The sequence below is a fragment of the Rutilus rutilus genome (genome assembly GCF_951802725.1).
Source record: "Rutilus rutilus genome assembly, chromosome: 24".
Lineage (NCBI taxonomy): Eukaryota > Metazoa > Chordata > Actinopteri > Cypriniformes > Leuciscidae > Rutilus > Rutilus rutilus.
The window spans coordinates 13,124,603-13,137,168 of NC_140228.1; the positions used below are offsets into that span (position 1 = coordinate 13,124,603).

General features: G+C 35.1%; 1 protein-coding gene across 4 annotated transcripts in view; it reads left to right on the top strand.

The window, feature by feature from the left end:
• The window catches only part of ctnnd2a (catenin (cadherin-associated protein), delta 2a), a 324,872-nt gene that overhangs the window by 243,139 nt on the left and 69,167 nt on the right, over positions 1 to 12,566 (top strand). For all 4 annotated transcript variants that reach the window (XM_084398526.1, XM_084398527.1, XM_084398528.1 and 1 more), the window contains one exon: positions 7,389 to 7,602. In XM_084398526.1, the coding sequence (XP_084254652.1) occupies positions 7,389 to 7,602 (214 nt within the window). The remainder of the gene's footprint in view (positions 1 to 7,388; positions 7,603 to 12,566) is intronic.

A 12,566-nucleotide genomic window follows, 5' to 3' on the forward strand; every position in this document is an offset into this window, starting at 1 on the left:
TCTAGCAATGAGCTCCACTTCAAACCAGCATTTTTCCTTCATCTGAAAAATGTCTTATTTATTAAGAAAAGACTCTGATTGAATCCCTCTGCTTTCTTTGATCTGCCCGTTCATCAATTTCACCATACACCAAAATGAACTTGTTTCATGTTGTTCTCATAAAGTATTTGGAGCAATGTTCAATCATAGCTTGATTGATTAGATTTGGTCCTATAATATTCAGCTGCTCTGTTGTGTGCTATTTTTTTCTTGGAAATAAACTAAAAGATTGGCATATCATTCCCATTGGTTGTTCTCAACTGGTTTTCTGGTTACAACTGATTATGTGTGTTTTAAAATGCAGCATGCACTTACCAATTATCTTCCCAAATTTATAATTACAATTATGTATTAATCTTTTGTCAACAAAAGAGAAGCTTCAAGATCTACATGCATTTTTTCAACCAAATAAAAGCTGTATAGTTTAATGTTTGAAATTAAAATGTCATGAAACAGTACAGTAGTATTATTGCCACAGTAATATATTTATTTGATTTCATTTTATCATTTAAATGATGATTAAATACAAATATAATAACATCCTGGTTGAAGACACAACCTGTCCATGTTGGCATCTGCCTAATTTAGTAATGAAATTACATAAAAATATTGTAGAATTTGATTAGATGCACATCCATTGACTGACCTAGAATGCTGGCAGTGAACTAAGATGTTTCTCATAGCTTTTAAATGTGCATAAGTCTATTTGTTTTGTATTTCATTATGTATTCAGCATTTATTTCTTCCCTCCAGTTCATGACCCAATCACAACCACTGCAGCCCACTTTTGGGTAATGAACCACTGATCTGTTTCATCCCACAGTCATCCTATCAGAGGTCTCTAAAAAGGTCAAACATTCATCGCTCATGGACTTAACACATCCAATACATTATGCAACTCATAGTATTATGCAACAAGTATGCGTTGGTGCAGTACATTTTACATTTGTAAACTCTTCATATACAGAGTTTTTCTACAATGGGATTACAGTCTCATTCTCAGTTAGGTGCAGTTTAGTTTTTAAGAGTTTGACCCTGATATCTGCTTCAGTAAAGGTCCAAACCGAGTCGTATATTTTTCTAATTCAGTCTGGAGTGGGACTGGATATCCAGATTCACTTCTGCATAAATAGGCTGTGTCAGTCTGTCCATCTGAAATGACATCACAAGGAGAGCAGAAAGGATGATTATGGATGAATTATGGATTAAGATATCATTGATGTTATCTAAATGATATCTCAGGAGAGGAATGTATTTGTGGTGTTACCGGACCAGTAGCAACAAAAAGTGTGTGTGTGTGTGTGGTTGCTTGGTAAAGTAGCACGGTTAATAATATGTGACAGTACAATCGCAGATGGTGCCGAAGCCCTGAACAACTTATTTCACCCCTGCCATTCCTTTTCATTCTTTTTCAACATGTTCATACATAAATGCTTTCACATTATGGAGCGGATAGTGAAAAATGACACCAGTCTACAGCACAAGGGTTTCAGGCCTGTTAATGGCTTTCCCCCCTCTTCCTACATTTTCTAAAGGCTGTCTAAGGTCTTGCAAAATATACGGTTACACTTTATTTTGATGGTCCCCTTTAGACATTCTGTTGACTATAACTACCATTGCACCTACATGTTAATTACCTTTAGTTAAAAAAAGCCCAAATTACTAACATTAGAATTAGTATTGAGTATTAGTAGACTGTTAGGTTTAGGATTAGTAAAATAAGTTGACATACTTGCAAAGTTTCTTATAGTCTGTATGTCTGTTTGGGGACCATCAAAATAAAGTGTTAGCAGATATTAAGGCGAGACACGGCAGGCAAAAACATCGGGTTTTTTTTAATGGTCAATTTTGAGATTTTTGGATATTTGTCTTCAATAACATGTCTTCTTTCAGACTTGTGTTGAAAAAAAGTCCGAAATACACATTTAGGTCTTTATTTTATTACACTTTGTCTGTTTGCGTCTGTAGATCTCTCATAAATTCAACAAAAGTTCGCGTTCTAAATCAACATGCTGCTCCGCAATCTCTGCCATCAGCCTGTCATCACATGCACCGTTAGGAAGCTCTCTCTCTTGTGTACAATCCTGTCGGATCCAAATATGGTAATTTCCTTTTTATCAGCAACCAATCGTGAAAGTAAAAGGGCTGAATGCGCAATCTCATTGGCTGATGAAAAATCTTTAAAGCCCGTTTTCTCAAAATGACTTTTCTCTCATACTCCAAGTCCGAAATCTCCACTTCAGTAGCACCTATATACACCAAACTTTCCAGACTTGTACCTAGTTATATTATGAAGGCATTTACAGAGGGACTTGTAAATATATTATTCCTAGCCTGATTTATATAACATTTTATTCCAAAAAACATGGCGAAAATCATTTTTTTAAGGCTATTGACAGTATTTTCTGATTTACAGGATAACAAAAGTAGATATCCATAAATCCCTCTGTAATTTTTTTCCCATCTAATATGTGAACACAATGAAAAAATAATTTTTAACCTGGCTTTATCCAATACTCAGATATCGTTTTTTTAAATATATGCAAATTAGTGCATATTTGATTAGATATTGCCTGATTTGCATATTTAAACATTAAATTACAGAAAACTTGTAATACATTTTTTTCTCATCTTAATGTAGCTAATCAACTGGGAAAGTTTCATGGTGATATCTGCTAGTTAAAAATTTTACCCTATTCACCTGTAGTGTCTCGCCTTAAGCAGGCAGTCTATACTCAACTAATACTCTAATAAGAGTTAGTTGACAGATGCAATGTTACTTATGGTCAACAGAATGTCTAAAGGGGACCATCAAAGTAAAGTGTTACTGTACTATAAAACAAAGTGTAAATATACTAGTCAGATTACAAAGATTTAGTGTATAATACTATAGAGCATTTCCAGTCCAATCAATTCCAACAAAGTACTCTTATGAGATGGTTCTTTTTAGTGACTCAAACGCATCTGTTATATTAACCTTAAAGTGCTTTTATGTTCCACAGAAGAAAGAAAGGCATACAGGTTTGGAATGACATGAGGGTGAGTAAATGATGACAGAACTAATTTGTGTGTGAACTTGTGTGTGTATATATATATATATATGAAGAGTTCAGATGCAAAAGTCTCTAAGTGCCATCTGAATAATTTTTATCAAGCTTGTATATTTAAGTTCAGTAATTTCACTTAAATGACAACTAATAGGTCATTTTCATTTCCATTTAAGTGAAATTACTGAACTTAAATATACGAGCTTGATAAAAATGATCATTCTAGAAGAAAATTTCAGATGGCACTTTCTGGAACTCTTCATATATACTAACTATAAGGCTTGAGATTAAATCAGTGTTGATAGTGATGGACATAAGAAGTATAGTTTTTGATTCACTAAAACAGAACCGACTCATTAGAAGTGTTCATTATGAAATCAGTTGGGCTGGTCGCGCTGTATGGTTTTGATAATCTAAGAACTGGCTCAGAATGATCATTTGGGCTGTTCCCATTGTATGGTTTTTATTCACTACAGGGTCATTTGTTCAGGAATTGGATTCAGTATGTTTTGAGCTGTAGATTCAGTAGCGGTGTTTTAAATATTATTGCAGGAAACATTGTTAGAGTGTTTTATTACAGTATTCTGTCCTCACCAAACTCATTTCATCATCCGAACATCATTTTCTCAAAAAACATCACATTACGGAGCTAAAATGGGTTGCGAATGCCGTTTCATATTGACATTTTTAAAGATAGATGTAAATGAACTTTAACCGGACAGGAACTAGCACACACACACACACTGAAGCAGACTGAGAACGGGCTATCAGATGACAGAGCCGTATCTCCCACAGCAGAGGTGAGGAGAATACTGATTAGCACAGCATTTCAGCCAGACAGACCGAGCTCTGATGTTTATGGTCTTCCTGCTGAACCACTGGCCAAGTGCAAAGGCAGCTCTTTCTCGTCCTCAGCTGGCCACTATTTATAGCAGGTGGCTCCAGAAAAGCTCTGTCTACTTTGCAGCCCGCCTCTGGCTAAAGTTCAGCTTTATCAGCCCTTTTGGGGAGGAAAATCTAATCCGTCAATATCCATTTGCACGTGCGCTGTGGAGTCGAGAGCAAGCACTTCCGTCCGGCCGGCTCATGCCGCTAATTGAATATCTCAGCGTCGTCGCTGCTTCAGGATGATGTTAACACTCAATTCACTTTCTTAGTGCACAACAAAGCAGTTCACTTCTCAAACAACCCAGCTAACAAAAAAAATCTTTTTCTTAAGGAATAATACTAATGCAATTAATGTCTAAAAAAAATTGGTTTAAAGCACTTCATTAATGACATTTACCTAATCTAAAGTGAGACCTATTTACAGTTAATAAGTTGTTAACAAAGCATTAAAAATCAATGTCTTACTCTTTACATATGAGCTAATAAAACAGTAATAATTATGTTAATTATAATTAAATAGATGAAGAACTCACTGATGGAATATAGCCTATTAAAATATTAACAATGTAGAGAGTACAATATGAATCAACTATAAACTAATAGTTTGCAAAAGATTTTTAAGTAGCTACTTTATCACTGTATACTTATTGTGAAGTGTTACCAATGTTATGCGAGTGTTTATCATTTTTACCAGTTTATCATCCTTCAAACGTTATAGGAATGTTTTGTTCTCTGAACATGCTGAAACAAGTAGTAACATTTCAAAAAATGTTGGATGAATGTCCAACTAAATCATTTCAGGAAAAAAACCCTCCATGAACGATAAATTAGGCTATGTATTTGTGCTACCGTTTTGAGAACAGAGAACAGATAACAAACATTCTATTAACGTTACCGGAAGATTGTTTGTTCATAGCTTTGAGAGAACCTTGCCAGAAGGTTAACTAAAGTACTGAGAACGTTCCCTGTTATCTGGGAATGCTGCCGCCATTAGTTCACCCGCACTGCTTGATAGAAGATGCCAGAAACATCCCTAGTCTCTGCATTTATCCTCTGTTGTTTAGTGGCTTCCAAACATCTGTTGCTTCCGAACATCTCAATAATTAATTGTACTTCCCTTATATAATGTTTGTGCACCGTCTCACCGCATCTCTTGTGTGCGAATCTCACCACATGAATGAAAGGAAGGCTTCTGTTTGGTGACGCACATGTCTGTCTGCCTCTCGGGATGAGCCGTGCTTTTGTTTTCCTGTTAGGTGTGGTTTGAATATTCATGCTGTATATGCAGTACAACCCAAAAACAGGAAGAAACAGGATCAGGAGTAACCTCTTGGAATGGACTACTAGATAACTTCTCACCTTCAGACAAAGCCACACAAAGAAACGGGCTTGTAATCTCCATTGGAGGGAGTGTCGATGTGAAGCCAGAGCGATGATCTGTAGTGACATGCTATTCAGAAGCACATCTGCCAGGGCTGGATCCTGCGCTCATCTAAAGCTAATGCAGCAGGGGATTGTGTATGCCAATTGGCTGTGGGACAGGAAATTGAAAACTCATAGTGCAATCACTTGATGAATCTGCAGATAGACACAGGTGTGACTCTCTCTTAATAATTTGGCCCTGCTGGTTTTATGACAAATCGTTCAAAACACTTTTGGTGTGGTGTGTGTTAGTCTAAAGGGATCAAACTATGGCAAAATAATCTGCCAAATGAAGTTTTCTGTTTTTTTATTATTATAAAAATTCTGTTATTCACCCTCATCTCCTTCTAAATCTGTGTGATAGTATTGTGTGGTGTATTATTTTTTTATTTTTTTGGTGCTTGACATGCAGTAAGAATTACCATCCACCTTCATTGTATTGTTTTATATATATATGTATGTATTATATATATATATATATATATATATATATATATATATATATATATATATATATATATATATATATATATATATGTATTATATATATATATATATATATAAAAAATATAAAAAACAATACTATATATATATATGTATATATATATATATATATATATATATATATATATACTATAATTTATTTTTATATTTTAAATTTTAGTAATTTTGTGCTTTTATCATTTTTATTAGTTTTTTATATATATTTCTCTTAGCTTTTTTTTTCTTCTTTTCAGCTTTGTCAGTTAAAATAATTTTTTTAGTTTATTAATTTTTTATTTAGGTGCCAAGGCAACATTTCTAGTTTTCGTTTACATTTTTCATCTAATATTTATGCAATTAAATGTATTTTATTTCAGCTTTATTTCAGTTAATGAAAACTATTTTAATAGTTAAGTAATACATATTTTATTTAGTTGCCAGCGCAACATATTTTTCATCTAATACTTATTTTATATTATTTTATTATAACTTTATTTCAATTAACGAAAACTATTCTTAATCATTTTAGTTTTAAGTTGACAATAACAACGCTGATGGAAACCAGCGGCTCTGGCATTCTGCAAAATATTTTGGTTTCTACAGAAAAATGAAAAGTCATACAGTTTATGAAGTCATGACATTAAGGTGGGAAAATAATGACAGCATGTTTATTTGTGAGGGAACTACTCCTAAAATGTCACCGGTTTAACGAGATGCGAAGGCTGCGATTGAGTTGATGTCATTCACTGTTGTTTTTCCGTAGCCTTCAGAAACACGTGGCTTTTCTTAGTGCAGTCTCAGATCCTCTAATGAACTTGGCTGGCTTTAATTGACTTTAGTGTAGAACAGCAAAGCCCTGTTGATAGAGATTTACTCACACCTCTCAGTCTGTCTGAAGAGTGATTCATTCTCCCGCTCCCTCTAGTATTGATTTTTCAAATACACTGGTTATGGATTCAGTGCCTCCTATTTGTTCATTTATCCTCCAAATGATCTCATGCACTGACGCTAAGCTGTTTTGGTGTGACTTAACACTGAATTTCAGACTTTTTTTCTTTTCTTTTTTTTTTTTTTTTATGTGAGTCTGCTGAATGTCAGGGAAAGGTCAACGTTTCGAATGACTTCCCATGAGTTGATGCCAAGGCCGTCATGTTCTCACTGACCAATAATTCTTGCTCAGATCAATTTAAGTTGCATTCAAAGGAGTTCAAGTTCAACATTTTAATAAGAGTGAATTTTCAAAGCCCCTTTTCAGCCCACTGGCGCCTCAAGTGGATAAAAAGGCATCCTGAGTCTGAAATATATATTCTTCATTATCATATGAGTGTTTCTTCAACTTTAGATTCTTTTTACTGTGTTTACTGAATTGAAAACTTGGTCGTCTTTTATTTTTGCTACTTTCCAGATGCTTTATATAGATTTGATTGTTTTCCCCTCATTCTGAACCCAGACTTTTTAAGTCTTAAAATATGGAAAATATATCACCCTCTATCTGTCTGTTTCTTTCAGATACGGAGGCAGGGTGGTATCCAGTTGTTGGTGGACCTGTTGGATCACAGGATGGCTGAAGTACACAGAAGCGCATGCGGTGCCCTGAGGAACCTCGTTTACGGCAAGGCCAATGATGATAATAAAATCACTTTGAAGAACTGCGGTGGGATCCCTGCGCTGGTCCGCTTGCTGCGCAAGACCTCTGATGTGGAAGTCAGAGAACTTGTCACAGGTGAGAACTTCTGCTGGCTCTGACATAACTCTTCAGTTTAAGTTTTATTATAGGAATTTTAATTTCCTCTATCACAGTGTTTCGGGAAAGAGAATTTTCGTGTGTCAGACATTCTATCGCTTAATCTCTCAACCTCGCTCACTCTCTCTCTCTTTATATATACACTCAACTAAAAGATTATTAGGAACACCTGTTCAATTTCTCATTAATACAATTATCTAATCAACCAATCACATGGCAGTTGCTTCAATGCATTTAGGGGTGTGGTCCTGGTCAAGACAATCTCCTGAACTCCAAACTGAATGTCAGAATGGGAAAGAAAGGTGATTTAAGCAATTTTGAGCGTGGCATGGTTGTTGGTGCCAGACGGGCCGGTCTGAGTATTTCACAATCTGCTCAGTTACTGGGATTTTCACGCACAACCATTTCTAGGGTTTACAAAGAATGGTGTGAAAAGGGAAAAACATCCAGTATGCGGCAGTCCTGTGGGCGAAAATGCCTTGTTGATGCTAGAGGTCAGAGCAGAATGGGCCAACTGATTCGAGCTGATAGAAGAGCAACTTTGACTGAAATAACCACTCGGTACAACCGAGGTAGGCAGCAAAGCATTTGTGAAGCCACAACACGCACAACCTTGAGGCGGATGGGCTACAACAGCAGAAGACCCCACCGGGTACCACTCATCTCCACTACAAATAGGAAAAAGAGGCTACAATTTGTACGAGCTCACCAAAATTGGACAGTTGAAGACTGGAAAAATGTTGCCTGGTCTGATGAGTCTCGATTTCTGTTGCGACATTCAGATGGTAGAGTCAGAATTTGGCGTAAACAGACTGAGAACATGGATCCATCATGCCTTGTTACCACTAGGCAGGCTGGTGGTGGTGGTGTAATGGTGTGGGAGATGTTTTCTTGGCACACTTTAGGCCCCTTAGTGCCAATTGGGCATCGTTTAAATGCCACGGCCTACCTGAGCATTGTTTCTGACCATGTCCATCCCTTTATGACCACCATGTACCCATCCTCTGATGGCTACTTCCAGCAGGATAATGCACCATGTCACAAAGCTCGAATCATTTCAAATTGGTTTCTTGAACATGACAATGAGTTCACTGTACTAAAATGGCCCCCACAGTCACCAGATCTCAACCCAATAGAGCATCTTTGTGATGTGGTGGAACGGGAGCTTCGTGCCCTGGATGTGCATCCCACAAATCTCCATCAACTGCAAGATGCTATCCTATCAATATGGGCCAACATTTCTAAAGAATGCTTTCAGCACCTTGTTGAATCAATGCCACGCAGAATTAAGGCAGTTCTGAAGGCGAAAGGGGGTCAAACACAGTATTAGTATGGTGTTCCTAATAATCCTTTAGGTGAGTGTGTATATCACAGATACTCAACAGGCGGCCCGCGGGCCGCATCCGGCCCATCGGCATTAATTTTATGGCCCGCGTCATGCAAAAGATGAACGCACCTTTTTATAATTTGAGCTCAAAAGTTGCGCGGATATTAGACAGTGTGATTTATATCTATATTGCGGACGGTTGATTAATAAAAATAAAATTCATCATCGTGTGGAATGTTTAGTGAGACTTTATATAGCTACTTGATATCTCCGAAATGTACCATTAACTTGCTAGGCGCAACAATAGCAAAACAAGCGGTCAGGCAACTTGTGTGTGCGGCGCGCTATGCATATAGCTCGTGCGTTCAGAGCTGCGCACTTTCACAGCTGATTCGGGTGACGTTAGAACTGATCTGCGCATCTCTACTGCAGTGTGTAATTAGTATCGTGCCCATAGACAACACGCCAGAATACAGTTATCTTTTGTGCTTGAACTTACAATAACACACACAATTATGCCAAAATGTCCGTTTTGTCGAGTATCTTCATAACATAAGAGCTGTCTTATGATGAACGTGAAGAGTTGTGAGAGAATGAGGCGCGTGAGAGATCCGCGTCTCCGTCAGCTGGTCTTAAAGAGACAGCAGCCAATAAAGCTTTCTGTCAGTAAAGTTAATCAAAAAAACAAAAAGAACAGAGAAAATAACTCACTGCTGTTTTTTTTTTTTTTTTTTTTTTTTTTGCTATAATAAGGATTAGTCTATATTTAATTTATATAGATATTAATTTAATGCGAATAACAATATTTAATTTTTTAAAAAATATTTTAATTTGAAAACATAATGCATTTAGTTGTTTCTAGTTTGAGTTGAGAATTTAAGCATTAAGCAAGTTAACTCATGTTTAAACAGTAGCAAAATATAATAGCCTGTATTTGCTCAATGATTTTCTTCATACATTTTTTAAAACTCTGAGTATACTTTTTGAATCTACTTCATGTTAATCTACCTTTTTGTTCCAGGTAGTTTTGTTGTTTTTATTTTCATGTTCAGTATAATTTTAAATTGGACAAAGACTAGCAAGACTTAACAAGCAAGGTTTTTTAATACTCTGAGTATGAACTCTCTTTTTTTGCATTAATATCGCAAGAAAATTATTTTCCAGATTTAAATTTATATTTTATGTTCAGTATTACTTTAAATAGAACAAAGACTAGCAAGACTTACCTAGCAAGATAGGTAATAAACTGAATTTCTATACAAGTAAAAACTGTAAATATTGTCATAAATAAAGTTTTACGATGCAAGTTGTAATTTGTGGCCCTTCACATTTAATATGGTTTAAATGTGGCCCCCTTGGCATCTGAACTTGAGTACCCCTGGTGTATATATATATATATATATATATATATATATATATATATATATATATATATATATATATTTATATATATATATATATATATATATATATTTATATATACACACACAAGATTAATGGGTTCAGTCTCTTTTAAAACATGGTGAGTAATAGGGGGTTTTCACACCTAATAATCTATTTCAAAGTTTGAACCTCATCTGAAATTCTTGCTTGTGGATTTATTATTTTCTTTTATTATTTAGAGAACATTGTACAATGGATGGATGTTTGAATATTAGATAACTTAATTTATTCTCTACTTTAATATTTCCAGACTGTCTTGTCTTGCAGAGAATATTTAAAGACTTTCTTACCACTAGTTTGACCTTTTTTCTCAGGCTTAATGGCCACAACTGTAGGTTCCTGTGTATGTGTGAAGTATTATCTGTATTGTATTTTTTTATCATTATTATTATTATTTCATTTTCTTTCTTTCATTATTTTTTCTAGTGAATCAGTTCATTCAGATGGTTCATATAAATGCAATTCACATATTTAAGTCTCTGTACTAGGCTACATAATCTTAGTGTATTTATTGACGCTTATGTTATTTTATTTTCAGGATGTTTACTATAACTTTCCATCCTGTAATTTAGCAATGATGTAGAAAAAAAGTTAAAATTGTCCGTCTTGTCCATTTAGTGATGAGTACAGAAAGAGATATTTTCTACAAAATAAATCACCACATCCCCAAAGGCCTTGCATTCCCAAACATGTTTCTAAATTGTTTCTGTAACGGAATGGATAAACTTTGGAACAGAGCCACGCTGGAAATGCCTGCTATGCGCTGAATTCAGATTAACATATAAATTAAAAGCATTGCACACAGGGCACTTAGAGAGACTTCCTGTCACAAATTAATCAGCGAGCTGGAAGCCTCAAGGTCTCTGACTGCCCAGAGGATTCTCAGCCTCTCAATCTCAAGCAAAACAGCACATCTGAGTCATGCTTTACCTGAAAAGTGCTGGGGTTTTTTGACAGGCAGAATGTAAATGTAGCCATATGGACCCATTCAGACCCGATGGTCAGGTGTCCTGTCAGCTTGCTGTCCTGTCAGTGGCCAGTGACTCTGAGACTATCTTGGAATATGTTCAAACACAGTTTAAAAACCAACGTCTCTACAAATGTCTCATTTGCAGCCAATCCTATTTTGATTTCACATTCACCTATAAGGTTTTTTGGTAACACTTTATTTTACAGTGTCCTTGTTACACATATGTTACATGTAGTTACCATAGTAATAACAGTAAATTATGCATAATTACATGCAACTAACCCCCAACCAAATCCTGATCCTACCCTATCCCTATAGCAGGGGTACTCAAGTTCAGATGCCAAGGGGGCCACATTTAAACCATATTAAATGTGAAGGGCCACAAATTACAACTTGCATCGTAAAACTTTATTTATGACAATATTTACAGTTTTTACTTGTATAGAAATTCAGTTTATTACCTATCTTGCTAGGTAAGTCTTGCTAGTCTTTGTTCTATTTAAAGTAATACTGAACATAAAATATAAATTTAAATCTGGAAAATAATTTTCTTGCGATATTAATGCAAAAAAAGAGAGTTCATACTCAGAGTATTAAAAAACCTTGCTTGTTAAGTCTTGCTAGTCTTTGTCCAATTTAAAATTATACTGAACATGAAAATAAAAACAACAAAACTACCTGGAACAAAAAGGTAGATTAACATGAAGTAGATTCAAAAAGTATACTCAGAGTTTTAAAAAATGTATGAAGAAAATCATTGAGCAAATACAGGCTATTATATTTTGCTACTGTTTAAACATGAGTTAACTTGCTTAATGCTTAAATTCTCAACTCAAACTAGAAACAACTAAATGCATTATGTTTTCAAATTAAAATATTTTTTAAAAAATTAAATATTGTTATTCGCATTAAATTAATATCTATATAAATTAAATATAGACTAATCCTTATTATAGCAAAAAAAAAAAAAAAAAAAAAAAAAACAGCAGTGAGTTATTTTCTCTGTTCTTTTTGTTTTTTTGATTAACTTTACTGACAGAAAGCTTTATTGGCTGCTGTCTCTTTAAGACCAGCTGACGGAGACGCGGATCTCTCACGCGCCTCATTCTCTCACAACTCTTCACGTTCATCATAAGACAGCTCTTATGTTATGAAGATACTCGACAAAACGGACATTTTGGCATAATTGTGTGTGTTATTGTA